The following is a 26,316-nucleotide window of genomic DNA, read 5'->3' as shown; positions in this document are numbered from 1 at the left end:
AGGATCTTGATTTTCCAGGTGGCTCTCTCAATCCTGAGTGACTTCTGGTTACAGCTGTTTCATCGAAGCTGAGTTTTGAGCCTAAATGTACATGTCCTTGATGAATTTTCCGGGAACTTTAAGACTATTTCCTTTCATTTTGTACTCTGAGTTCCTGCTTAAGTTTTGTGACACTTGGACAGCAAGTTGAATGTTTTGTCAATTTATTTAGGAGAATGTGTGGCTGTGACTGCCACTGCAGAACTTCAGACAATGCAGAGAAATGACTGACGTAGAAATATCTTCCTGAAACTTCTAATTTCCAGCAAAAAATACTGGACTTTTTTCCAGGCTGCCAGGGTCCCGCAGGTTTGTTTATCCTGCGAGGTTCACTGCAGAGGCCACGAGCGTTCGCAGGACCCGGGAGCCGTTCGCAGGACCCAGGAGCCGTTTGCAGAGCTCCCGTGAGCTCAGCGGCAAACGCGGGTGTGCCGGGGGGGAAGGGCAGCGTGGCTGCAGGGCCCGGCCTCGGCCCCTCGCCGGAGGCCTCGGGACGGGACGTGTCGCCCACCGGTGCTGTCAGGGGTGTTCATGGGCTGGTTTGCAGAGGTGGTTTCTCGTCAAGTCACCCAAGGTGACGGGCGGTTGTTGCTGGTGGGGTGAGGCAGGGAGAAGCCGTTTCCCCGAGCCTGGGCTGCAGAGAGCACTCGGACCAAGGGAGTTTCCCATGGGGAAGAACTTCAGCTGCTTTGCTTTTGGCGACAGAACAGCTGTTGCCGTGCAGATGGTTCGTACAGCTTGTTACTGTGGGGTGTCCCGGTGCAGCGACAACAAGCTCAGGGCAGAACGTGCTAACGAGAGCTACCGGAGCACTCCGGAGAAGGGTGAATCCCATCAGCTTTCATTGTGTTCATGGGAATATCTTGGTTCAACTCTCTCACCTTTTGTTTTGGAGTTTCCCCTGCTACATTTGGCTTCGTTTTGGCCCTGGTCTCCAGAATCTGAAAGTTTCTTCTGTTTCTTCCTTTCCTTTTTTTAATTTGTCTGACACTAAGACAGGCGAATTCTTTGTCCTCAGATTATTTGCTTTAGAGCAGTATTTAATTCTGTTTGTTGCTATGCATACATGGAAAGAAACTGACCTGTCCCCAAGGGAAGTACAGTCCAAACTGTAATAAACTATTGAATTTAGATAAGGGATTGAAAGGAGCGAGTATCATTAAGTCACGTTCCAGGTCGGGTGCTGAGCACGTGGAGGGTGATGTACTCAAATGTATCGAGTAAGCTCAACTCACTTCAGAAGTAACTTTAATGAATTCTCCTCTGTTTTTGAACTTTGGGGGCCGTGTTCAAGGAGCAGTGAACGCGTTGCAGCGGGTTCTGTGCCTGGTGTCTGGTGCTGATTCCGTAGGTGCAATGGCTGCTGCTGGAGGAAGGTGCAGGGCGATCTGCGGGGTAACTGCGCTCCTTGCTGTTGCTCGGCGTTGGTTTTGGAGGGCGGGCTGTTGTACAGATGCTGCAGTGTTTTGCTCTTTATTGCAGGCAGTTTATGGAACAGCACGGCGAATTCTCTCCGGTCTGTGTTTACATGCGAGATGAGGTAAGTCAGCAAGTCCTCTTAACTGTCTTTTTTCCTTCTGTCCCGAAAAAATAAGAAAAACTCAGCTCTGTTTTCCAACCTGGAAAGTGTTACTTTTGAACTTTCTTGAGAGGGGAAGTAGAAGAATGTTGGTCTTTTCAAAGCATGACGTGTCCGCATGGAAAAAAGCTCTTTTGGAACGTAACCCTGGGCCGGTTAGGCCTCCAAGTCCATAAAATGAGCTCAATGATCTGTTTGTGTTTTTCTTTCCAACTTCTTTTAAAGCCAGAGTCAAAACAGTGGTTTCATTTTAATAAATATTTGCTTTTCTCTGTGTTTTGATCTTTTGCTATTAATGTTTTGTTTGATATTTTGTATGTGCGTATTATGGGATCTGCTCTCCCGGGCTGTCCCTTCTTTTCCCACTGACCTCTGTGGACAGACGATCTTTATTCGGCAGGGTCACTAGGAGCAGATGGGAGGTGTGCGTAATGAGGGGGACTGGCTTTCGGCTCCGAGGTGTTGCCTGTGGTTTCGCTTCTGACACAAAAATAATGCTTTGCTGAGGTTAAATCCGACCTGGGGGCAATATCTGTAGGTCATCCTCCCTTGAGATCATTTAATAAGTTAATTTGTAAAGCAGTACAGGTGAATAGAGATGGGTCCAGGTCTCATTTCCAACTGCAGAGAGCTTGTGTTTTGAGCTGTGTCTGGTGCTGCGTGGTGTTTGTTTTGATACAGGCTTCTTTGCAGAAAGAGCACTTCAAATGCTCTGCAGGAGGCAGTTGCCATAATTGCTTTGCTCTGTTTTTGTTGCAGATATCGGGAAAAGCTGCCCTGGAGAAGACAACGCTGAGGTCGCTCGGCCTGACCGGCGGCAGTGCCATCATCAGGTTGGGAGCAGCAAACTTGGGCCTCTTGTTTTTCCTTTCCACTCCGGTAGTGAATTTGTTTTGTTTCAAATACCAAAAAATAAGGCACGAAAAAGTTCAAAAAGGCAAACATTGCAGCACACAGTAATTATTGCATTTGCCTGTTTATCTGAAACTGCTGCCCAGATGTGCTTCCCACAGCTGCAGCTGCTGGCACTGGCCACTCGTGCAGATTAAAGGGGCTTGTTTGCGTCTTTTTATTTTCTTTTTTTTTTTAATTCTCCCGTGAGTGAAGCAGACAATTCAAAATTAAGAGTCCGTTTGGACAATCACCTCCCGCTTTGTTCTTCCCTGCTTTGCATTTCGGGCATTAAACACCTGCTGCCTGCTCGCAGGGCGAGGTGGGGACGGTGGCGCCCACTCTGTGACCCGCGGCCAGCTCCATGCAGGCCGGCGCTGTGACCCGCGGCCGGCTCCGTGCAGGCCGGCGCTGTGACCCGCGGCCAGCTCCATGCAGGCCGGCTCCGAGACCGCCTCCGTGACCCGCGGCCGGCTCCGTGACCGCAGCTGGCTCAGCGCAGGGTGCGCGGGGGACTCGGAGCTGTGCTCTGCAGCTGCCTGCTGGTTCCTGCTGGACGGCAGTTTTCTTCGTAGGAGGCAGGTAGTTCCTGTTCTGTGTTTTTGCACAGACACCCGACCCCCACCCTTAACTTCAGAGCAACTGGAGTGTCTGGAAGAAGCAAATAATCAAATTAGGGGTATATTTGAGTGTCGCTGTCTTCTTTGTGTCATGGTCATGTTGAAAATGGGGAGGACGGTGCTGTTAGGGTAACTAATTTTGGTTTTGTCTCTTCTGTTGTCTTCACCAAGAGTCGTCATGAAGAAATGCCGCTCTCCCGGCGGGGAGGAGGCCGCGGGTGCCGCGGAGCAGCGTGAGGAGCCGGCGGCGGGGCCGGGCCCCTCCGGAGGAGCCGCGGATGTGCCTGTGCCTCCAGCAAACGCGTTCCCGCAGGACTCGGGGCGTGGGGATGTGGCCGTGTCCTTGAGCAGCCGCACAGACACGCGAGACGTGGCTAAAAAATCCCATGGCAGCTTGGAGGAACTGTGGCCTTCCTCACAGCCGGAGGCTGCCCCGTTCATCCCCTTCTCTGGAGATGGGCAGCGTCTGGGCAACTCTGCTGTAGCCGATGGGTTAGATTCGCCATCTTCAAAGCTGCCAACAACTTTTTCCAGCCCTGGAGGCCCTTCTAAGCCAAAGAAGTCTAAGAACAGCCAAGAACTGCAAAAGGAGCAAGAACAGGTAAGGGAAATTCAGTTTGCAATGAGGGCTTTTTTTATCCTGCCTCGCCTGAGGCTGAGTTCCTACGAGGAAAAAGATGTTTCCATGTTGAAGACTTTTCCCCCATAATGTAGGGCCAGGTGCCTTAGTGACCCGCAGCTCTGCCCAGAGTTCGTGGGGAAGTACTGCATTTTGGACAGTTTACTGCGGGAAATATGAAGGATGGGAGGTGAAGAATTTGCTGTCCAGCGGCAAGCAAAGCTTTGAAGCCTGGGGTGTCCTTGTTGGGGTTCCCATGGAGGCAACACAGCTGCGCTAAAACCGCAGTCCAGGAGCACCTCAAACTCCATGCAGATGTGTTGAACAAGTGCCCACTTTGTCACCTCAGCCCTGGGTGCTTATCTGTCTCCTAAATATTGCTGTCTGCTCGGTAGTTTTGCTAAAGATGAGTGGAGATTGGTTTAATATTTGAAAAAAAACCAACCAAAAACAACAAAAAAAGTGGTCTGGACCTGGGAGTCTTAATCTTCGTAGTGTTGCAGGTGAAGCAGAAACCTGTCCTTTTCCTTCTTTATTTCTGCTTGCATAAAAAAAAGTGGTTTCTGTCTTAGTCTAAAATATCCTGCTTTTAAAATGAAGCCTGCGTCTCTCAGACCCTTTTCCCAGAAAGACAAATTGCACATCTGTCTTCATTGTTGGTGCCTCTGAAGTAAAACTGTATTGGTCAAAATGAAAAGTGCCTTACAGAGCCGGAGTGCCACGGTGCCGTGCCAGGCCAGCCTTTGAACGCCAGCACGTTCCGTAGGGTAGCTGCACGGATCGAACACCTTCAGCAAGGCTTGTACGGCTGGCAAGCCGCGTAAAATGAAGTACGGGGGCATTACATTCGTAACTTACTCCATATTATTGTGCATTGGGAGTTTCACATCTGGGGCTCTCTTGCCTTGCCCTTCCGCGCTCACGCTGTCGCTCGGGCTGGGTTGGCGTGCGGAGCTCCCTCGGTCGTTCCCCGCCGTCCTGTGGCTGCACCGTGTGTGACCGCGGCCCCAGCCGCGCCCTGAGCAGCGGGAGCCGGGGTGGCGACGGGTGCCTGGAGAGGTTCAGCAGGAGCTGGGTCCAGAAGGAATTCAGCAGGACTGTGTGTATGCTCTCACGTTGATGCAGAGGTTCTACCTTGGTTGACTTCTCTGTGGTTGCAGTTCATTCTTGATGAGTTTCTGAGTTGTGTAGGAGGAGAATCCAGACCTGGAAGCGCTCTGGAGCAGTTACAAATGCAGCAGAAAGAGGCCTTGCCAACCCAGTGGTGAATGTTTTAGTATATTAGAAACACATTTGGGTCCATCTAATCATTGTTATTTAACCTTTTGGAACAGACCCTGCGCGTGGAGAACTGGAGAGCAGGCCAGGTGATCTGTGCAGTCCAATGTGTTATTTCAATTGCGCTCTCACCTATGAGGAATTCGGAAAGGAGTTTCAGTTGTGTCTGAAAAGGGAACGAAGAAGCGCGAGGTTTGCAGTGGTTTTCTTCACCACTTCTCTGTGTGCTAGCTGAGGAGACAGAACTCATTTTATCACTTCACGGGCTACAGCTCAGCGTGGAGCTGTGCTGCTGAGCTCGGCCGGGGCCCGGCGTGGAGCCGTGCTGCTGGGCTCGGCTGGAGCCGTGCTGCTGAGCTCGGCTGGGGCCCGGCGTGGAGCCGTGCTGCTGAGCTCGGCTGGGGCCCGGCGTGGAGCCGTGCTGCTGGGCTCGGCTGGGGCCGTGCTGCTGAGCTCGGCTGGGGCCGTGCTGCTGGGCTCAGCAAGGGGCCGTGCTGCTGGGCTCGGCCGGGGCCGTGCTGCTGGGCTCAGCAAGGGGCCGTGCTGCTGGGCTGAGCAAGGGGCCGTGCTGCTGGGCTCGGCCGGGGCCGTGCTGCTGGGCTCAGCAAGGGGCCGTGCTGCTGGGCTCAGCAAGGGGCCGTGCTGCTGGGCTCGGCCGGGGCCGTGCTGCTGGGCTCAGCAAGGGGCCGTGCTGCTGGGCTCAGCTGGGGCCGTGCTGCTGGGCTCAGCAAGGGGCCGTGCTGCTGGGCTCGGCCGGGGCCGTGCTGCTGGGCTCGGCCGGGGCCGTGCTGCTGGGCTCAGCAAGGGGCCGTGCTGCTGGGCTCGGCCGGGGCCGTGCTGCTGGGCTCAGCTGGGGCCGTGCTGCTGGACCGGCTGGGGAGCGGTGCCCAGGGACTGGTGGCTGCGTTGTCCTCAGAGCCGCGGTCCAGCTCAAACCGCGCGGCGGCACTTCTGGAGCCAGCGCTCAGCTCTGGGAGCAGCTGCAGATTCTGTCGGGGGGGTTCTGCCCTTGTGTTAAACAGCATGTGATTCTGACTGCTGCTTTCGAGCCCTTTGATCTCTGCTGCTTTTGCTGCTGATTGATTACATTTTGTTCCCTCCTCCATTCCTGCCATCCTCCGCTCTCCGAGCTCCCAGCAGCAACAGCAGAGCAGCCACATGGCATCTGCTTTTTGTCCCTTTTCAGAACCAAGGAAAAAAAACCCCAAAACAAAACAAATTATTTTTAAACATCAAAGGTCCATTTTTGTAAAAGAATCTTCCCATTAATGCTTTGCCTGTGTGTGGTTTTTGAAGCTGAAGAGAGGCTGGATAAAATCTGTGCCGGCGTCCCTTCCTTTCTTGGGCTAAAGATGGTTTACAGACAGCTGCATGCTGACTTTGATGTCAGAACATTAATTATTAGAAGGTAACGTTACACCAGATTCCCCGGGGGATTAGGGGTCCCTGAGGTGCTGGGGAGGAGCTGGGTCTGCAGGGAGAGTTTGCTCCTGTGGAAGGCACAACAGCCACTGCTTCACCTAAAATGAGACAAGTTCTCCTCAGCTCACCTGCCTGCCTCAGGCTGGGGTGGGGACCAGTGCTAAAGTGCTGTTAGAACCGATGCTAAATGGTGACTGTAGGGTTTGCTAATGCAGACAGTGGGATTCTCTCCATCGGATCCTGGCACCCTTCACAGTGCAGGGGGGGTCAGGGCTGCCGTGCAGTGGGGGGGTCAGGGCTGCCGTGCAGTGGGGGGGTCAGGGCTGCCGTGCAGTGGGGGGGTCAGGGCTGCCGTGCAGTGGCCCCTTTCCCGGGATGGCTCCTGCAGCACTGGGCATTCTGAGCCCCACGAAAGCTGCAATCAGGCTCCTTCACCCGCTAGTTAGAGCTGACCCCGCTCAACTTTCTAAAAGTAGCCAAGGGTCCCACCCACACAACCTCGCTCTTTTAATTTCTTAAATTACCCTTTAGTGCCCACAAGCAGAGTGAACGTTGCCTTGTAATTTGTGTTGTCGTTGTTGACAATTGAGGGAGACTCTTGTTCCCAAGGGGCACGTGCCTGATGAGCAGTAGAATGGATGGAGAACATTGGGGCATTAATTAGGGTTGGAAGAATATATGGGGGAATAAGGGGAGGAGAAGTGGGCATCGGGTTTGCTCACAGAGCCCGGTTGGGCTGGCGGCTGGCTGTAGCCTGCAGTACACTATTGTGTTTGTTTTCAGGCTTTGTGCATTGAAACATTTCTCTGATTTAATAAGTTTGAATTGCTCAAGAGCCAATAGGTGTAACTTCCTCTTGTGTACTTGAGTCACTCCAGTCAATGAGTTTGCAAATACTGTGCTTGTACTTTTTCAGGAGCGTCGTAGCAAGGCAATGCGTTTAAGGCTTATGGAAGCTCTTTTTGTTCTGCAGCTGGTAGAACGAGAGGCGCTGGTGTGTCACCCTGATCTGCTGGAGCCGCTTCCTGCTGGCCCAGAAGAGCTTCCTGACGAGTTCTTTGAAGTCACGGTGGACGACGTACGGAAGCGTTTGGCGCAGCTGCAGAGCGAGAGGCAAGTTCTGCTGGTGATGGAGGCTGCTGCGTCTCTTTTGTTGAGCAGAGTGGCTGCGCACCCAGAGCTGGCTGTGATCTCTGGGTGAAGGGTTGTGCATAAGTTACTGGGTGTGCAATTAATAAATTAACGATCACCACTAGAAATCTCTGCCCTTTATGCCATTGGAGTTCAAGGGCGATGTCCTGTTTCTGTGACAGAACCTGTGTTTTTGTGTGAACCGGTTGAGCGTTTGTGCATGGATAACTGTTTCATGTGGATGTTGAAAATTTTGTCATGAAGCGTCTGCAGTGCCTGCGTGGTGCTGAGTTTACTGAGAACCGCAAGCTAATCAGGGATGGGCCCTCACTGAGAAAGGATTCAGGGAAAGATTTCTTCCAGTGATTTGCATTTCAAGGAGATATTTGAAGCCACTTAACACCCCATCTCCCTTCCTCCCTCCCGCTATCTGACTTCACATTGGCTATTAGGAATTAAGTGGATGGAGTTTGAAACTTGTGATGGACAAATGAATAGAATCATAGAGTGGTTTGGGTTGGAAGGGACCTTAAAGATCGTGTAGTTTCACCCCCTGCCGTGGGCAGGGACAGGTCCCCCAAGCCCGGGTCGCTCCAGGCCCTTCCAGCCCGACCCTGGGCCCCCCGCAGCTGCCGGGGCAGCCGGGGCCGCGCCGCCGGCACGGGAGGACGCGGCACACGCGGCGCACACGGCCGCGATGGTCCAGCCTCGCACCGGGAGCTCCCGCCAGCGCGAGCTAGTGCCGGTTTCAGCCAGTAAGAAACACCATGTATTTTAAGCGACAGAATGAACCTCTTATTAGACCTCATCAGAAAAGACAAACTCTGGGACATTACTGAAAGAGAAATAAAGCAAAATCGAACTTAGCTGGAAAGCAAGACATGATGATGTTTGGAACACACAGAGAGTGTGAAGAAGCGTAGGAAACTGGACCAACTGTGCATCTGGCTGTTCAAGTAGCTTGCTGTCAAATAGTCATGATTTTACTGTCCTCCTAGCCCCCCTATTACAACAGCGTTTTGCTGTCTCTATGTTCCTTAAATAAAATAATTCCATGACTGTATTTAGTTTCAAGTGGATCACAGCATGCCTTTAAGCGTTACAAGCGTTCTCCAAGACTGGGGACAGCCTACTTTACACTAACCAAGTCTCAGCTGAACTTTTTACTTAGAACTGATATTTTTTTTGCCCACAGGCCACTGAAATCCACATGAGTACAGATTGGCCTGAAAATTACTCTGCTGCTTGTGGCTCTGGAGTATTTAGTGGTACAGATGCAGGATCATTCGGTTGGGGGTTACTGGAATACGACCCCCTCAGAAAAAGACCTAATATCCAAATTTGCTGATGCTTGTAATCCCTTGTGCCCTCACAGCCAGGGATAAAAATAAAGGCATGTTACACATGGAAGTGGTACCAGTTGGCTTCTGATCTCAGCTGGTGAATCGTAACAGAAGGTAGCTGCATGCAATGCGATACTTTAAATGCAATTAGAATTCAGTTCCAGCTCCGTGAAGAGCTGAGCGTTGGTACAAAAGGAGGAACGGAGCGGGTTGGTTTGGTGTTTGCTCCTCAGACTGCGAGGCGGCGCTTGCGGAGCGCCTCGGAGCGCCTCGGAACGTGGCGCGCGGGCTCTCGTTTCCTCCGGCCGCTGGCCTGGGACGCCTTGCTGGTTCTTAGAAGGACGCCCCGAGAGCTGTATGGGCTTCACCAAATCTAGCCTAGTAAGTGGGTTATTCAGAATGAAGTGCAACCAAGGAAAAAGGGCTAAAGCTGAACTGTTGGATCTAAGCTTATTTATTTACTTACTGGAAAATATGTAATTGTTTTCTTGAGTTTGTTTCATCTCAAATACAGGTTGGTTTTTCTGCACCCGCTGCTCCTCCTAAAACACCAGTCTACAGAGCCAGCTCTTGGATGATCTGAAACCTCTCGTTTTCGTTTTCCTTCCTTGTTGCTAATTAATACCCAGTAATTTATTGTGCCCGTGTTTTTCAGCTTCAGTAGCTCTTCTCCCTCCCTGGAGTAATTGCATCCAACTTTACTCCCTGTTTTATCAGATTAATAAGTCCATCTTTTCTTGAGTAGTTTAAGCGAACATTCCCCCGCTCTTCTTCGTATATTTTCTGGCATCTGCTGTAGTGAACTTGGTTTTAAACTTGTACAAGAGAAGTAATTTTATACAGTATTGTTGCTGATGCTCAGTAGCTCCATGTATGAGACTTTGGGATGGAACCCCAGGAGGTGGGGAGAATGCTGTGAGGGACACGTGGAGGAGCTGAGCAGTTCTCATCAGTCCTGTTTGGGCCTTTCACTTTCTAAATAAAATAAAAATACGTCTTAAAATTGCAAAGTGACAGCTTCTCTTTTTCCCGGGTATCTAGGAAGCGCCTGGAAGAAGCTCCACTGGTGACAAAGTCTTGGAGGGAGGCTCAGCTGAAGGAGAAGCTGGAGCGTTACCCAAAGGTAGCCCTTGTTCCTTCCCGGTCCCGCTTCCGGTCCAGCCTCGGGGGCTGGGTAGCTTTGGGAACCAGTTGTGATCAACAGGATCTCGAGCTCCTTTCAGGAAGATGTTTCAAATTCTTCTCCCTGTTAACTTGTGGAAATAGCGTGACGGTTGTGCCGTGTAAAACCTGCTGTCCTGTGATGATGCGGCTTAGCGACCGGCGATGCAGCTGCTTTTATTTTGTCCCAGGTGTCTCAAAACCCTGATGGTGTGCACATAGCAGTTCGTATGACTGAGCTTTCCTGTCTGCCTCTCCTCTGCAGACTCTTACATTTTGATAGTATCGCGTTACAGGTTACGTGATAAGATGTCACAGATTGGAGATATCTTACTCTGTAAATACAATCCGAATTCAGTTTTTGTCTTAGGTGATTTATTGGGAAAAAAAAAGATATTAAGTTCCCAAGTGAAGTGCTTTCTGAGTCATGCTGCAATAGAGCGGTATGAGTTAGTTCAGACGTGTGGCAGGAGGATTCCCGTTGCCGTGGTCACTTCAGGATACTCATACCCTGTCTGTACTTGTCTGTGCGTGGCTTTTCGCGTCTCTAGCGCGTCACTTGGCGCCCGGAGCTTCCGCTGTCCGGGGAAGCGCTGCCGGGCCAGAGCCCTGCAGGTCAGCCCCGACAGCCTCGGGACGCCCGGCAGCCCGTGCTCTCTGAGGAGCTGCCAGGAGTCGTCAGCCAGTGTGCCCTTCTGCCCCTGTAGAGTGCATATCTCAGATCTTCCCATTTGAAAAACCCACTTGCTCACAAATTCTAAGCCAAGGACTGATGTTACAGAACAGCCAAAACCGACTGACCTGATGTGTTTTGCCTCTGCTGTAGGTGGTGTTGAGAGTCCATTTTCCAGACCGTCATGTTCTACAGGGGTTCTTCCGCCCTAGTGAGACTGGTAAGAGTGATTTCCGCGTTGGTCTGTGCAGCTGCGGCTGCCGCTCACCATTGGCGGGGTGCGTGCCGACACATCCTGCTGTCCAGCGAAGTGATGCTGCTCGGAAAAAGCAGCAGGAGCGGGTTACACCGTCCTCGTAGGGCCCCTGGGCTGGATGAGAACAGTCTGGGGTAATTCACTTGGGTAAGGGGAGTTTATTTCCAGCACTACTTGGTGGAGACACTCACACTACTTGATGTCAAAATACTCTGCTCAGGAGTGTCCAAATGGTGTGTTACTGAGAGGAGTTTGGACACTTCTCTGTGTTAGAGATTAGAAGGTTTTCAGAAGGAACCACCACCACCACTTGCCCGCATCCAAAACAAGCCAGAAACACAGGAAGAAGAAAAAGAAGCTTTACTTACTATAATAAGAACAATGGAACGAACCTTTCCGCCTCCGTCGGTTCACAAACGGCGGTCGGACCGTGCACCAGGTGGCTCTTAATGGAGATCCTCTTACTCTCCACTGGCAGTGCTGGTTACCCACACTTTTGTTTTTTGGTGCTTCTGTATGGAGCAAGAGCTAATAACTGGCTACCAAAGCCTCACCTGGCTGCTCTCTGCAAGTCTTGCAGCTGCTGTTGGATTTCCTAGAGAGAACTTCACTGGCACCCTTAGATCTTGCTGAGGGACCAGCATGTCCGAGTGTTGCTGGTTGTGGCTTTTTTTCCTCCAGGAGATTTGTGATAGGAAGTGTTCTTTGAGGAAAGGGCAATCTGCAGACGTTGTATAGGGCAGTCCTGCTATTACAGGTTAGCTTTTTTTGCCCAGCATTTGAATAAACAAAGGTAATTCAGCAAACCTTTCTCTCCTTTTTTCACAGTTGGCATGTTGAGAGACTTTGTGAGAGCCCACCTTGCAGACGCCGACTTGCCGTTTTACTTGTGTGAGTGTGCTGTTGGTAATATTTGACCTTATTTTACACAGTCTGTTCCCAACTGTGGTGCATATGGGATCTTGTGGTGCCACGAGGGATGACCTGGGGAGGAATTCGTTCCCTAAATACGGCTCCGGAGTGCACGGGGGTGTAAGCTGCTCACTTACCCGCATTGTGCTTCTGCCTCATCAGAAGCCCGTGTGGGCAGGGCGAGCGTCTCGCTCTTCAGAGAGCGCTGATCCCTCCCATACCTGCTGTACTTGTTGTTTTTGTTGCTGGGTGGTCCTGTTTTGTAACTTGTTTTTTAACTTCAGTTATTGCACCTCCCAGAGTCATCCTGAACAACGAAAGTTTGACACTCTTTGAGGTAAGGACTTGTGTACCCTGTGGTTCTGTGCCTCGCTGCCCCTTCACCTGCCATACGCTTTAGCTGCTTTTAAAATAAACTGCATGGTGTTGTGATCCCGGTCGGCTGCCTCTTAGCCAGCACTCAAGGACCCAGGTGCTTTGGAGCACAAGCTCTTCACCAGAAGAGGTCCACCTTGTGCAGCAATACGCGCTGGCACGTTGTGGCAGGGCTGGGGGGTTCGCGTTGTTTCATACCTACACTCAGTGCTTTACAGACTCTGAGCTGTATTTAACCTTAAAACGTGATTACAAGAGCTGAGCTGGCGTGAGTTTGCTGTCTCTGTGGTGGGCGAGTACAGCAGGAGGTGTGACGCTGGATTCGGGCAGGTAGCTGTTCCCCATTTCTGCAGCAGGAGCTGGAGGCCGTGTGAGACAAAGATCTGACTTCTTTGGCAGTCACTGCGTGAGAATCCACTTTAAGCCAGCTTGTACATCGGGGAATATGGGCTCTGTGTAACTTTTCTCAGAGGCTGAAATTTAGTTTTTCAAATCCAGATTCCTGGAGGTGTTTTGCAAATGTCAGAGTGGTCTTGAAGTCTCTGGCCAGAGACTCTTGGCTGTGTAAACCGCACGCGTGTTAAGAGACGGACCAAGCGATTTCGCCCGTGAGGCTGCCCCGCGCTGGCCGTGTTGGGCGCGCGCGGTCCCTCGGGGCCCGGCGGGCGTTGGCAGAGCGATGCGCTCAAGGTGACTCGCGATGCGCTCAAGGTGACTCGCGATGCGCTCAAGGTGACTGGCGGGGTGGAGGGCTGAGCAGACCGTGGTGAGGGCTTTCCTTCCCTGCCCCTGGGGGAATAGAGGGCTGGGACAGCGAGAGGGGTGGAGGAAGGGAACTTCAGGTGAGTTAGGTGGGGATTAGCACCTCTCTGAAGGTGTTTGTAATGGAGCTTTCCAAATTACACAACTTCCTGACCCGACCATGTGGAAGAGATAATGTGCAGCTGCTTTTAAACTGTTCAGGGAAGCAAAGTGTGGGTCTCCGTGCTCACAGTGGGAAGTCTCTCCCCTCCCTGATACCCCGTTAGGAATTGTTTGCTGAAATTTGAAGTTTCCGGGGTGGTTTTGTTGGTGCTGGAGTTCCTCGTGTTGTCACCGTGTGTGTGACAGGTTTCGCTTCCTCAGGAGTCCTGGAGCCCTCGGGGTCGCAGCCCTGTTTGCTGCGGTTCAGGAATTGCCGTGCTCCGTTTCTGCCCGGCCGAGGCACCGCGTCATCCCGAGCTGGGCAGCAGCGACCTCTCCTCCCAGAGCCGTTTTGTGTATTTTAATTAATAATGAAAATACCGGCGGAAAGCGCTTTGTGTCTTTGTGCCAGGAGCTTTTGCCATCCGGACATGAGCGCAGTTCTCCCAGCTTCCTGCGACTTGTCCATGTCGCCCACATCTGCCACCCAAAGCACTGTCTCGAGGCACACGTGGTGATCATGGTGGGAAACGCAAAGGACAAATCTTGTCTTCAGGTTTCTGAGAAATCCCGCAGAGGGGAAGCTGGCTATAGTTGCGTTGGTAATGATGTATTTGGAAAACATTCAGAGGAACAGCAGATAATAAAAAATGTTCTGCACTTGTTAGCATTTGTGAGGCGAGGGAAGCAACCACAGAGCTGCGACCGGCGCGGGCTGGTCTGCCGTGGCACGCGTGCTCCTCTTGGCCTCTGTCTGTCTCTTAGTGTTCTTCGGTGCAAAGCTACCAGGTCTGAGCACATCGCTCACCTGGAGCTCCTTCACACACGTTGTCTGACGTGCTTTTTGGAAAGCTGTTTTCATCGCTCCGAAGCGTGGTCTCTGCAGCTCTCAGCAGCAGAGATCTGCAGAAAGCGGGTGGTTTTCTGTCTTTCTCTGAGATTTGGCTGGGATGTGTTCCCGGATTTCCTGTCTCAGCCTTTGTGTCCCTACAAAATGTGCTGCTTTCTTTTCAGTGTCTCTGTAGGAAGTGATGTTCTTCCCCATGCCGTATGCCTCATTTTCCTCTAGAATCTCATGGGCTCCGGGTTTTGGCACTGTTTATTTTCTGTTTAAGATGGGCTGTTATGGCAGGAATGATTCTGTGTGTTTATAAATGTTTTATTTGGATAAAGCATCAAACAGGAAGAAAACAACTCCTGCTGAGAGCTCCCGGTGCCGTTCTGGTTACCCGTGCTCTTCCTCGCTGGGCTGGTGCCGATCCCTGGCCGGGGCGGTGGTTTGGGTGAAGCTTTGTTCCCCGTGACTGGGGCGAGTCCCCTTTCCTCCTTCACCTGTGCCGGGAGCCGGGCGTCCCGTGCTGTCGGATCCTCTGCTCGGCGGGCGTTCCCGTGCTGTCGGATCCTCTGCTCGGCGGGCGTCCCGTGCTGTCGGATCCTCTGCTCGGCGGGCGTTCCCGTGCTGTCGGATCCTCTGCTCGGCGGGCGTTCCCGTGCTGTCGGATCCTCTGCTCGGCGGGCGTCCCGTGCTGTCGGATCCTCTGCTCGGCGGGCGTTCCCGTGCTGTCGGATCCTCTGCTCGGCGGGCGTCCCGTGCTGTCGGATCCTCTGCTCGGCGGGCGTTCCCGTGCTGTCGGATCCTCTGCTCGGCGGGCGTCCCGTGCTGTCGGATCCTCTGCTCGGCGGGCGTTCCCGTGCTGTCGGATCCTCTGCTCGGCGGGCGTCCCGTGCTGTCGGATCCTCTGCTCGGCGGGCGTCCCGTGCTGTCGGATCCTCTGCTCTGCGGGCGTTCCCGTGCTGTCGGATCCTCTGCTCGGCGGGCGTTCCCGTGCTCGGGTCCGAGTGCTCGGCGGGGCCGAAGGGGCGTTTTTCTCTGGAAGGGCCGGGTGCGGGAGCTGCTCTGGCTGCTCGGAGCAGGAGCTGCCACAGCATGTCAGCCCTGCTGGGTTCTTCTCGTTATCCGTCTGTTCGCTCTCCCATACACATCCGAGCAGGGGATAACGTACAAAAAATCTAGGTAAGCTGCAGGTGCTCCACACACCTCTGGAGCGTTCATTATTCGGGAATAAAGTGACTCTCAGAGGAAGCGAAGGCAATCACAAGGAAGATTGCACTGAAATCGAATTATCTCAGTGATAACTGTGAGCTATAATTGAAATTCTGTGAGTCTTAGATTTCTACCTTTTGAACATGAGATTTTGTGAATTACCTTGTTCTGTAAGTGCTTTTCAATTTTTTTTAAAGTAGTTTGTTCTCTTTTTGCTCTCAAGGACTTCTTAGATTCTTGTTCCCCAAACGCTGTGCTTAAACTCCTGAGAAACAGAAAATGAGAGCTAAGAAAACCAGAGACTAAAGGAGTAGAGGGTTGGCTTCTGCACAGTGCATTCTTGGTTTTCTAGGGTGCCTCGTGTCCTCTCAAGGTACGTGAATGACACTCTCACATCTAAACGGAGCAGACTGCTGCTGCTTTTAAACAGGACTGTGGCAGAGAAGCATCCAATTATTTATTCCCTTCGGTTTGGTCATAGACTACTTAATTGCTTTCTGTTTTCTCTTTTGAGAAGTGCCTTGGTACACAGGGAATTGTAGCAGCATCCTCCAAGAACATGGGCATTCTCGTGATGAACTGCAAAAGGATTTTTTGGAAACGTGTGGTCTCTGCTGAGACGGCCAGAGGCAGAGCCCCAGCACGGAGCATTCTGGACGCTGACCACTGCCAGCCCGGCTCTTTCGGGACTCGCTCCGTGATTCCTCGTGGCACCACAGCCCTCTGCGAGGGTGGGTGGTGGAGCCGCTGCCTCTGCGGCGCAACTGGGAGCCGGCGGTCTGGGGTCGCTGGCCACGGCCAGACGCGGTCCCGGAGCCGCGGGGGCGCTGGGGCGAGCAGCGGGCGCTCCGCTCCGCCCGCGGCCCTGCCGGCCTAGGGGAAGTGCGGGGTCTGAGCCAGTAACACGAGCGCATCTGAGCATAGAAATGTTCATCAGCGACTGAAATCTGCGCTGAAGCCAGGAACAGGGGTCACTGCAGGTGGCGGAGCACGGTCTTACTGACCCTTCTTCTCCCCCTCTCACCCATTCAAGCTGATAAGATTGGAACCACGTTCATTAAATCCGATGGCTCACAATGAAGGGAGAACCTTTATGCTGCAAGCAAAACGGGGGGAAAAAAAAAGACTAACATTGTCAACTTGTTTGCCAAGGTACCTGGGCTGAGAGAACTGTCTGAAGTGAATTCTCCCCCAATATGTGTGTATTTACAGTAAAGTGAGCACACAGACTGGCAGCACCGTGGAGTTTTTGGAACCCATAAAGACTTCAAGGCATCGCTTTGGTTTTTTTTGTTACTGCTGTTTTTGCTGGCTGCCTTGTCCTCGTGTCCCTTGAAGTGTTTTATAATGTTCTGCTCTCCAGAGCTGATCAGCTGCAGAGTTCCCTGTTGTAGGACTTGGCTTTGGATCCCTTATAGCTCTGGTCACTTGTCGTGTTTTTCCAGGCTAGCTGAGCTTGCCAAAGTTGCTCCTCAGCTTATTTCTCCTTCCCGAAACAGGCACCGGTGTTGTGCGTATCTGGGCTGTGGTAGTGGAAAAAATCATTGATTGCTGAGTTAAAACTAGGAAAGAGTTAGCAGCAGGTGGGAGTTCCAGACGCTGGAAAAGTCCGGGCAGCCCTCATCTGTCTGCAGAGGAGCTAAAGGGGTACGCAGGCTTCCACATAAATATTTGTATCTTCTGATCGGGTCCTAGGGTGCACCCGTGTTTCCTCTGGCCCGAACCGTGGGGCAGGAGTCCAGAGGAGCTGTTTATTCCTCCTTTGCCTTTGGTTCTGTTTCCGTGTCCAGCCTGTTACTGGCGGTTTGGGCCGTACCTCTGGCACACTTGTTCAGTGAGGCCGACTACGAATTGAGCAGCGTGAAGCGTTCTCTGCTTCTGGCAATAGAATTAGTGCCATTTCAGAAAAAATTACTTCATCAGAGTCAGTCTGTCGGAGGTCTTTCCAGTGGCAGGCCTTGCGGTTATTCCACTCACTAGCAAAGAAAATTGCAATTAACAGTGAAAATCGTCCAGCCCAGAGGATGGCACTCCCTGCTCTGTATGAAGCCTTAGCCCTTTACGTACCCGTTCAGGATTCTCTCGTCTGGCTGGAGCTGGTAGCGTTCTCGCTCCCGTTTCTTGTTGACGGTGCCCGTGCTCGGTGCCCACACAGGCCGCCCACGCTCGGTGCCCACACAGGCCGCCCACGCTCGGTGCCCACGCTCGGTGCCCACGCTCGGTGCCCGTGCTCGGTGCCCACACAGGCCACCCACGCTCGGTGCCCACGCTCGGTGCCCGTGCTCGGTGCCCACACAGGCCACCCACGCTCGGTGCCCACGCTCGGTGCCCGTGCTCGGTGCCCACACAGGCCACCCACGCTCGGTGCCAGCACTCGGTGCCCGCGCTCGGTGCCCACACAGGCCGCCCATGGTCGGTGCCCGCACTCAGTGCCCGTGGTGGGTGAGGTGGGCCCGGTGGGACCGGCCTGTGTGGCTGAGCTGGGGGGAAATCCTGCCGAAAACGTGCCCTCTTCTGCGGTCAGCTTCAGAGGCTGGATCCTTCTGATCTCAGCCCAGGGGCTCAGTGAATGCTCTTCATACCTGGCTTCCTTCTCGGAACGGTGCTTTCACATCTTGTCTTTGCCTTATGCTCCGGCGGGACCAGGCCTGCGGGCCGCGGGGTGTCCGTCTGCTGGGGCGGTTGCCGTCCACATTGAGCCGCTTTGTTCTCAGGTTATAAGCATGAGCCGCTTAGTCGATTTGCCCCTTTCTCCGTGACCGTAGTGTTTATTTCTGTTTCAGCGATGCTTTGCAGCCTTGCTGGGGAAGCTTTTGATCCAGTGGCTTTCCGGTTGAATTTTCCAAGAGCTAGTTTATATGTTTGGGGTGTGTGTACTGTGCAGGATTTCATATTGGTGGCTTGGGTTTCTCCTTCCACACTCGTGTTCCTTTGAAGTGCTTTTTTTCTTATTCGTCTTTTAGCATCAAACTAGCAGCAGACCTGTGGCACTCTGATCTTTTCAGATCATGTAACGGAAAGAATGCTTCTGGTTCTGGCAGCTGCAAGTTCCCCTTAGACGGCAGCGTCTGCCTGCTCGGGAAGCGCCGCCCTGGCAGGGAGCAGAGCGGCCGTGCCAGTAATGTATGGATTTTGCAGTACTCTGCTCTAGGATTTTTTGAAAGTGTATGTCTGGAGATACCCAGTGACGAAGGAAGTATCGGGATGTTATTTGGGGAGAGTTCTGCCTGAAATATTTTCTGTGCTGCAGAGAACACGTTACTAAAACGTGCAGTAAGACGAGGCAGAAGTGTACGTTCTCTCGTGTGTCACAGCTGGACTCGCGGGGAAGCCTTACGTACGCAGTTCTCGCTGCTGCTGCTGGCCGCCTCTGGGACCTGCAGTAAGTTACTTAATCGCTTTACGTCTCTGTGTTTCACCTGTGCAAAAAACAGCCAACCAACCACACACAAAACCGCCCAAGTGTCAAACTTTCTTACATTTTCGTTTATATTGCATGTTGCTGCTCATTATATATATACACATATATGAAATTGCACAATGGAACAGCATTTTCAGTGGGATTCCTAGGTGCTGTTGCAATAAACACAATCTAACTGTGTCTTGTAAATATGCCTTGCACAGTGTGACTTTAACGTTGTAATTTGACAGATTAATGGCCTCTATTTTCCCAGTCAGAATGGCGTTTGTATCTTTGGCTGGAAGTCCAGGCAGCAAGGAAGATAAATGCTGGATTTTTGAGTATAGCAGCTCACTGTTGACTCATTCATGTTGTAGTAATTCTTTGCATAAAGCTGAATGGAGTTTTTGAATATTTGTTTCAAACAGCCTGTGATCCTCCTGGTCGATCTGACAGGCTCAGTGTGACCCTGAGAGGTTTCTAAGTCTGTTTTAATTCACAGGATATTCTTATAAGAATTCTACGCCGTGAGGTTAAGAACTGCAGAGTTGTTCTTTCAGAGAGAACGATACGTGCATTAGAAAACTGCAAATGAGGAAATACCAGCTGACTTGAGAATGTGGGTTTCAGGTGATGGTCTGCCCAGTGTTGGATCCTTGCATTCTTAGCAGTGATAGACAATAATAAAGGCTCCGGCTCTGGGTTTGTGTGTTTTCCTGGACTGCAGCTATTAAAGCCTTCTCATCTTTATGCCAAGACATTCCTTGGCCAGTGGGATCATTCCGCTGGCTCTTTTTTCATGTGACATTGGTGCCGATTTAAATACTTTGTGTTACAGGAACTCTCAGACGGCTGACGTGCTGCCAGTGGCTGGGGAGAGCCCGGCGGCCGCGGCGCTGCCTCCCGCGCGCGGCGCTCAGCGGGTGCCCCGGCCCCGCACCAGGGCCGGGCAGAGGCAGCGCGGGTGCCCCGCAGTGTGTCTGGGCGGAGGAGGCAGGGCTCGCTGGGTGCCTTTGGCTGGAGGGGGCTGTGCTGGCTGACCCGCGGGCCGGCGGGGCATGAGGAGGGGTGCGTCCTGTGTCCGGTGAGCTGCTGTCTGGTTCCTGCAAGTTTCTTTCAGTTAAAAGATTTGGAACTGAAACACTCGGACTGATGTTTTGCCAGCAGTGGGAGGTGGTTGTGGAGGCTGATCCCGAAGCTCAGAACTGGGGTTATTTGTGTGCCTCTGAGCCCGTGGGTAGAGGTTCGTGCTGGGGACGGTCTGTGTGTCTGTCTGGCGCTCGGTCTGTGTCTCTCGCTCTCTTTTCCCTTTGTGCCTCACCAGGCCCTGCCATGAATTCTCTGTGACCCCTTGGGGCCATTCCCACCCCAGGCTTTGATGTGTGTGCCCAGAGCCTGATTGACAAGGAAGTTTTGGTGGCGGCAGCAGGGAAACGAAAAGGGCAGGGCTTTGAACTAAAGGGCTTTGAGCTCGAGATGCTGTGCTTACTTATCTCCTGCAGAATGTTAATTATTTACCAAGATAATTGGTCGGGAGAGGAAAAAAAGAGAGGGGAGGTTATTAAAAAATTCCAACACTAACACACTACAAAAACCTCATTTTCCAACTTGCAGCTGGCATGAAAAGGATGTTGTGTGTAAAAGGGCTCGAGTGTATGTGTGTTGGGGGGGTGGCTTTTTAAGGCACCCATTTCGTAAATAGAGGAATCCCTTCAGACGAATGCAGCGGGAACATCAAAGCTCCTGCGAGAGTTTTCTCTGGGGTTTCTAAACCGTGTCTGGTACTTTTTAATTGAAAAAGTTTATGGAGAGCCGTCTTTGTGACTGGAGCAGGCAACCTTAGGCCCTCTTGATTGAGGAATGAAATGTTAAAAGACATAATAAATAATGAATTCTGCTAAAATGTCAGTTCAAGGACCACTTGAGCAGGAGATGAGACTTGGAGCACATTGATTAATGTGTCCCGCTTCGGTCTGACGTGATGGTTTCCTACAGCCTTTGGATTAATGTCAAAGAATTTGTGATACCACATACTAATTTGGAGTCTGTGGTCAGAAGGACAGGTGAAGCTGTTTGGTTTTATCAGTCTCTGTATGAGGCAGCAATCCACAGAGTGCTCGGTGCAGTGCGGGGCTGCCGCGGGGTCTGTGGCTGCCGCGCTGCGTCAGACCGGGACGTCGCCCGGCGGCCCCGCGGTGCTGAGCGCGGTGCTGAGCGCGGTGCTGAGCCGGGCAGGGCTGGGCAGGCGCCGGCCCGCGGGGGCCCGTGCTGCGCCTTCGCAGTGCAGAGACGCGCCTGCTGTTGTCTGTGTGTTTACTGCGTCGAGGTGTGGGATTTAGTGCTGCTGTTTTGCCAGGGTAAATGTGAACCATTAATCAACGTTTTCCGTACAGTTTCTGCACTTAACCTCTTTTACGCTATGGTGATTTGGTTTCTTTACCTGTCTCTTAGCTTAAACTGATTGTTTCAGCTAGTTTTTCTTTATGTAGTATTATACTGGCATGTTAATTCCAGTAATAAGTATGATATTTTTCTTTCAGCATCCTTACTGGTACAGCTGGTTACACCCTGTTGTATTAATCTTCTGCATATCACCTTCAAACCCTTTTAAAGAGGCAAACCTGTGCTTGCAGCGGGGTCTGTTCTTGGCACAAAGCTCGGTTCTCAGTCTCTGCCTCTGCAGTCCCTTGAGCACACTCGGACGCGCCATCTGGACACGGTGATGTGGAGGCTTTAACCTCCCGCTTGTTTCCGGTGCCGTTTTTAGTGCTGCTCCGTTTCTCGGGCTGCGGTGTCGGTGCCGCGCCGCGGCCGGGCCGGCTCCTCGTGCCCGCACCGCTCGGCCCGTCCGGGGAGGCGGCGCTGGTGCCCGGAGCGGGGCCCGGAGGGGGCTGAGGGGGCAGCGCCTCCCGCGCCTGCCGAGGCGGAGCAGGTGGGGCTGAAGGGTCTCTGCCGGTTTCTGGTGCGGGTAGGTGACGTCTGCTGGGTCGCTCTGACGCTGGCTTCCCTGCTTGCTCCTCTTGGTTAGGGCTGCGCAGCATTTCTAAGATGCGTTTTTTCCAAGTATGTTTAGTCAGTAGCTGAGGATATTACTTCCATTTCCTCTGACTTTGATGTATCTAATAAGCATGCTTAATTTTGTTAACTGTCTTTCTAAAATATAGCATTTGTGCTAATTGTTCATATGTTTTCATTTCTTACGGTGTTGAATTCCTTTACATTGTAACCACTGTTTTTTACTGGCTTGAATCTGATTCTACGTGTTACTTAGGGCTAGTTGAAAATAATTTCTTTCCTTTTATGTTTTCAGTTCATTCAGGTAACCATTTGAGCTACTGGCAAATTACTTCTCAACAGTATCACATGATTTAATGTGTTAGTATGTTGAGCATAGTTAGTATTGAATTTTACTGAGTATTTATTTATGCAGAGGTAGATTAATAAAGCTATTTGGCCATGACATAAGAAACTGAGTGTAAAGCAGTGAAAGGAGAAGATGGTGAGAATGGCTGTTGTCGACATAAGCTGTCAGAGGCTTCAGCGTTTTGATTGATTGCTGTTTAGCACTGAAGAACGGGTGAGCTGTGCCAACGCAGGTGCTCTCGGGTCCGTCACACGGGGGTGGCCGCAGAGCTGCGGCTGCTGCCTCGCTCCTCCTGCGTGATGGGGCACGCAGCTCACAATCAGGAGCCCGAGGCGTAAAGCAGTGTGATACATCTGCTAACAGGCTAAATTAGGAACCAGGCCTGCTGGCCAGGATGTGGGCACTTGCACTGTTCCTTCAGCAGGAATGTGAGGGAAGTAGAATTGCCCGAGCTCCGGGGACAGAGGAACACAAATGGCAGGTTACCAGCACTTGTCATCCCTCTGGAGCAGAACAGATTTTAGGATTTCACTGCGTGTCTCTGTGCTCTGCACAAATGGGGCCTTTTCTGAATTACGGACGGTTCAGTGACCTCAGCTCCGACTCCGTGAGTTTATCTGTAGCTGTCTAACCTGTCTCCAATGTTCACGGTGAACTGTGAAAGCATCGATAATACAACCAGTGATCTCTTCTTTTCCCTTTTGCCGCAGGCTGAACTCTTTCCGACTGCTGTCGTTCATTTCGGGTCTGAGCAGTGCAGGGGTGAGTGGAGTTTCCTCTCTTCTTCAGCAGACTGTGTAGCCCCCATAGCAGACCCAGAAGAATTGCATCCTTTTGTTCGGAGTTCTTCTGACGGAGGATAAGCCGTCCTTGAGAAAGCTGGTGAATGTTCACCTCCTGAGTGGCCGGAGCTCTTGAGAGGCAGCTTGGTCAGATGCCTGGGCACAGGTGGAGGTGGCGCCTTTCTTGGCACACCTCTTTGGCTCTGGAGTAGCTGTTGTGTACTGTGGGGGCAAGAATGATAGAAAAATGGCTCTGTAGAAGTAAACTTGATTGTTCAAAACATTAACTGGACAAATTGCTATGAAACACTTTTACAGACCTGTTGTAGTGGACTGGCTGGAGATGGGAGAACAGATCTCAGTCTTTGATTCTCCAACACCTCCAGTTTGTGCTTAGAGTCTCTCTTTCTCCCAAAGATTAAAGCATGCTCTGGCTTCCCAGAAAGGTTTCTGAGATGCGGTGAGGACTGAGAGATAATGTCAAAATCTTGAGGTCTGAATGCTGAAATAGAGCCCCTTGAGTTGTGAAAGAAACAGTGCGAGTCTGAAGTGTCCGTTGTCGGGGGGTGAGGTTCCCTGCGGTGCGCAGAGGGCGCTTGCCGAGCCCAGCGCCGGGCGGTTCTGCGGTGCCCATGTCTGTGTTACCAGACCAGTGTTGGCTTTCGTTTTTGAACAGATTGTTACCTGAAATCGGACCTGCTGAGCTCTGCAGTTTCCCCTTCTGCGGCTGATTTATTAGCAGCCAGGTATGTTGGGACTGAATAGAGTTGCAAATGGGTATTTCAGAGACGGGCAGCACGAAATGAGCCAGTCTTAATACAAAGAAATGTGTTGTGAAGATACTAGACTTCATTTGCTGCCAAAACAGTCATACTTGGCTTCGCAGCTTTGCGAGTAGTGACTAATCAAATAAATCCTAGAGCTTTTATCATAAAAAGAAGAGCCTTTGCAATCTGACTCAAAAAGTTTAAAGATGGTGGTGGTACAAGGGGCTGTTATGCAAAAGTGAAACTTAATTCTACCTGCTTATTTTCTTCCTCAGATGTTTGTCCAAATCGTTAGTTCCTTCTGCCTCGCCGTCTTCAGAATCAACGCTTCCGTCCCTGTCCGGACCAGCACCGGGAAGTGACGGGGAGGCAGACGGGGAGGCAGAGCCAGCAGGCGCGTGCGGAGCTCCCCGGGTGCCGAGAAGGGTCCTGGGGAAGGTGCCCAAGTGGCTGAAGCTGCCGGGTGAGGAGGGGGAGGAGGGAGGAGGGGGTGCCCGGTGGTCTGTTAAGCGTTGTCATTGTTCTTCCTTTGCTGGTGTAGCCTCTCGTAGTACTTCCCTTTCTCTTGATTTTTTTTGAGCGGGTCTTTCTGTTTCTAATCTTCACTGTGAAACAGGAGTGGTTTTCCATGGTTAAGATTGCAACCAAGTTTCCATTATTAATTTTTTTCTTGGTTTATCCTGATCGGAAAACTGCAACCTTGTTTTTAGTCTCCGAACCAATAGTTCATGTGTACTTTGGTATGAGAATTTATACAAAATAAGTAACTAGAAGAATGGTTCTTGAATTAAACAATTGACAATGTTCACTTTTTGATGCAGTGGCAAAGAAAACAGGAGGGGAGGGGAGAAAAAAAGTTCAATCAACCCCCTTAACAACCATAAAACCAGGAAGAATGATATGGAATTCCCAGGCTAGTAATGCCAAATGTTAACTTCCCGCATGCTGATCTGACTGTTTGGTTCTGGAGGATGCTGTGGGCTGTCGGCTCCAGCGCAGCGAGGCGGGAGCTGATGGCTGCGAGGCCGGGAGCAGCGGCCGGTGCATTCTCTCCTCTGGTTCGGGCTGCTCCTGGGATACCGATGCAGTTCATTTCCAGTGTGCTGGAAGCGTTCCACTTAAGTATGGGACTTTCCTTCCTAAGTAAAGATGATCTGGATAAAGTAGGAAATAATATCTTGCCTAACCGTGCAGGTTACCCACCAACAGCCGGTATGAAGGCTTAAGAACATGCCCTAACGTGCGCGTTGTTATAATAACGTGTAGGATGAAGTTCCCGCTCCAGAAGTTGGGGTCTTTTCACCGTTCCTCTCCCCCGTATGCAGCTGAGCACAGCAGCGTGAAGATCCCTCTGCAGCCAGACCTGCGGACGAGAAACGGTGCCCTGCAACGTGGAAGGTTAAGTGTTTTAATCCTCTTGTGTTTGTTTTCCAGGTGGGAAGAGATGAACTGTTCTGGGCCGCTGGGTCAGTGAGCAGTCAGCTGCGCCGCTTCCCTGATGAGCTTATGCAGAACGTGTAAGAAAGTGTTGGTGGCCCTGGAGAGATCTTATCTGTAGGAACGTTAGGTATAAATAGAAGATTGCTATTTCACACGCCAGTTTCACCTTTTGGAGGAGTGTAAGGCCTGTGTGGTCTTCATGACTACAGAAGCAAGGTCAGAGGTAAAATTCAGGGTTTCTTGCATGGAAATAATGAATAGAGAATTAAGGGGAAAATAATTCATATGTGCTTTCTGTGAAGGACTTTTGTTTCTATACCTATTTTTCAATTCAGTTCTTCCCTTCAGAAATAACTTGAGTCTGGCTGCCTGAATTCTCGCAGCAAGATACAATCCAGTTCAGTTTTACCAGTAGTTCAGTGCTGCATAGAACAAGACTTCTCTCTGCTTTTTGCTGACGGGGTTAGCGCTGTGGGTAATTCTGGGCATAGGTGGCTGGAAAGTAAGCGAAGAAGAACTCCTAAGGTCACTTAAACAGTTCAAATAGGCTTTTCCTGTGAACCTTTTGGTTTGCTGCACTTGTATTGTTTTCAGTTGCTGGAATCTTCTTAACAAAGAACATGGTTATCTGTTAATGGATGCATATGGAGTTTGTTTCTGCCCCAAGCTCTGTGTTTTAATTTCACTACATATAATTAACATCAGTAGTTGCAGTGAGGAAGAGACATGCAGTGAGCGCGTTTCTTCACAGGGACTTCCATGGTCCGGGGGCTCCTGCAGCCCAGTCGCTGTTCTGTGCAGGAGGGAGCGCAGGCCCGGTCTTGGCCTCCTGCAGATGTGTGGGGTGAATATTGTTGGTGACAATTGCACTTACACTGGAGACGAACTCTCTAGTGCCACAGTAGCCATGGTACTGTATTGTATCTGAAGTCTTCTCCGCGGTCAGTGATTCCTATTGGACAGCTGGGGTTCCACGCTACGGTAAAAACATGGTTTCCGTTTTCCCTGTATGGACAATTGTTCCCTGAACTACGTGTGCATCCGCTCAATTTGTAGATGTAATAAAGCGGAGTGGCCATAGGAGGCCTTTTTGTCGGTCTCTTTGATAACGTGGTTCTTCCCCCAGCGCCCGGTTTCCCTGTCCGTTCGCAGGGACCTGCTCCCTTTCAGTGGCTCTGTCACACTGTCACACTCCGTCGCACTCCGTCGCACTCTCACGCCTCATTCCCTTCCTCCCTTCTTTTTTTTTCTCAATAGAGCAAAACGGAGCTTTGTACCATCTGAATGAACTTCAAAGTGGCCAGAAAGGGCACCCGG

At 51.6% G+C, this 26,316-nt stretch overlaps 1 protein-coding gene across 8 annotated transcripts in view; it reads left to right on the top strand.

Annotated features, from left to right (window-relative positions):
- The window catches only part of ASPSCR1 (ASPSCR1 tether for SLC2A4, UBX domain containing), a 36,812-nt gene extending 10,730 nt beyond the window's left edge, over positions 1 to 26,082 (top strand). For 4 of the 8 annotated variants that reach the window (XM_071816667.1, XM_065852068.2, XM_065852069.2 and 1 more), the window contains 12 exons: positions 1,522 to 1,579; positions 2,378 to 2,451; positions 3,301 to 3,730; positions 7,422 to 7,561; positions 9,964 to 10,045; positions 10,910 to 10,976; positions 11,841 to 11,903; positions 12,209 to 12,261; positions 22,721 to 22,772; positions 23,469 to 23,538; positions 23,835 to 24,022; positions 24,994 to 26,082. In XM_071816667.1, coding sequence (XP_071672768.1) covers positions 1,522 to 1,579; positions 2,378 to 2,451; positions 3,301 to 3,730; positions 7,422 to 7,561; positions 9,964 to 10,045; positions 10,910 to 10,976; positions 11,841 to 11,903; positions 12,209 to 12,261; positions 22,721 to 22,772; positions 23,469 to 23,538; positions 23,835 to 24,022; positions 24,994 to 25,007 — 1,291 coding nt within the window. In that variant the 3' untranslated portion in view covers positions 25,008 to 26,082. Of the gene's footprint in view, positions 1 to 1,521; positions 1,580 to 2,377; positions 2,452 to 3,300; positions 3,731 to 7,421; positions 7,562 to 9,963; positions 10,046 to 10,909; positions 10,977 to 11,840; positions 11,904 to 12,208; positions 12,262 to 15,469; positions 16,524 to 22,720; positions 22,773 to 23,468; positions 23,539 to 23,834; positions 24,023 to 24,993 lie in introns of those variants that run through there. The other 4 variants (XR_011741839.1, XM_071816670.1, XM_071816668.1 and 1 more) reach the window with 4 other exon arrangements.
- Positions 26,083 to 26,316: the final 234 nt, after the last annotated feature.

The sequence above is a fragment of the Patagioenas fasciata genome, chromosome 18 (genome assembly GCF_037038585.1).
Source record: "Patagioenas fasciata isolate bPatFas1 chromosome 18, bPatFas1.hap1, whole genome shotgun sequence".
NCBI lineage: Eukaryota > Metazoa > Chordata > Aves > Columbiformes > Columbidae > Patagioenas > Patagioenas fasciata.
This window is presented reverse-complemented; position numbering and strand designations above follow the sequence as displayed.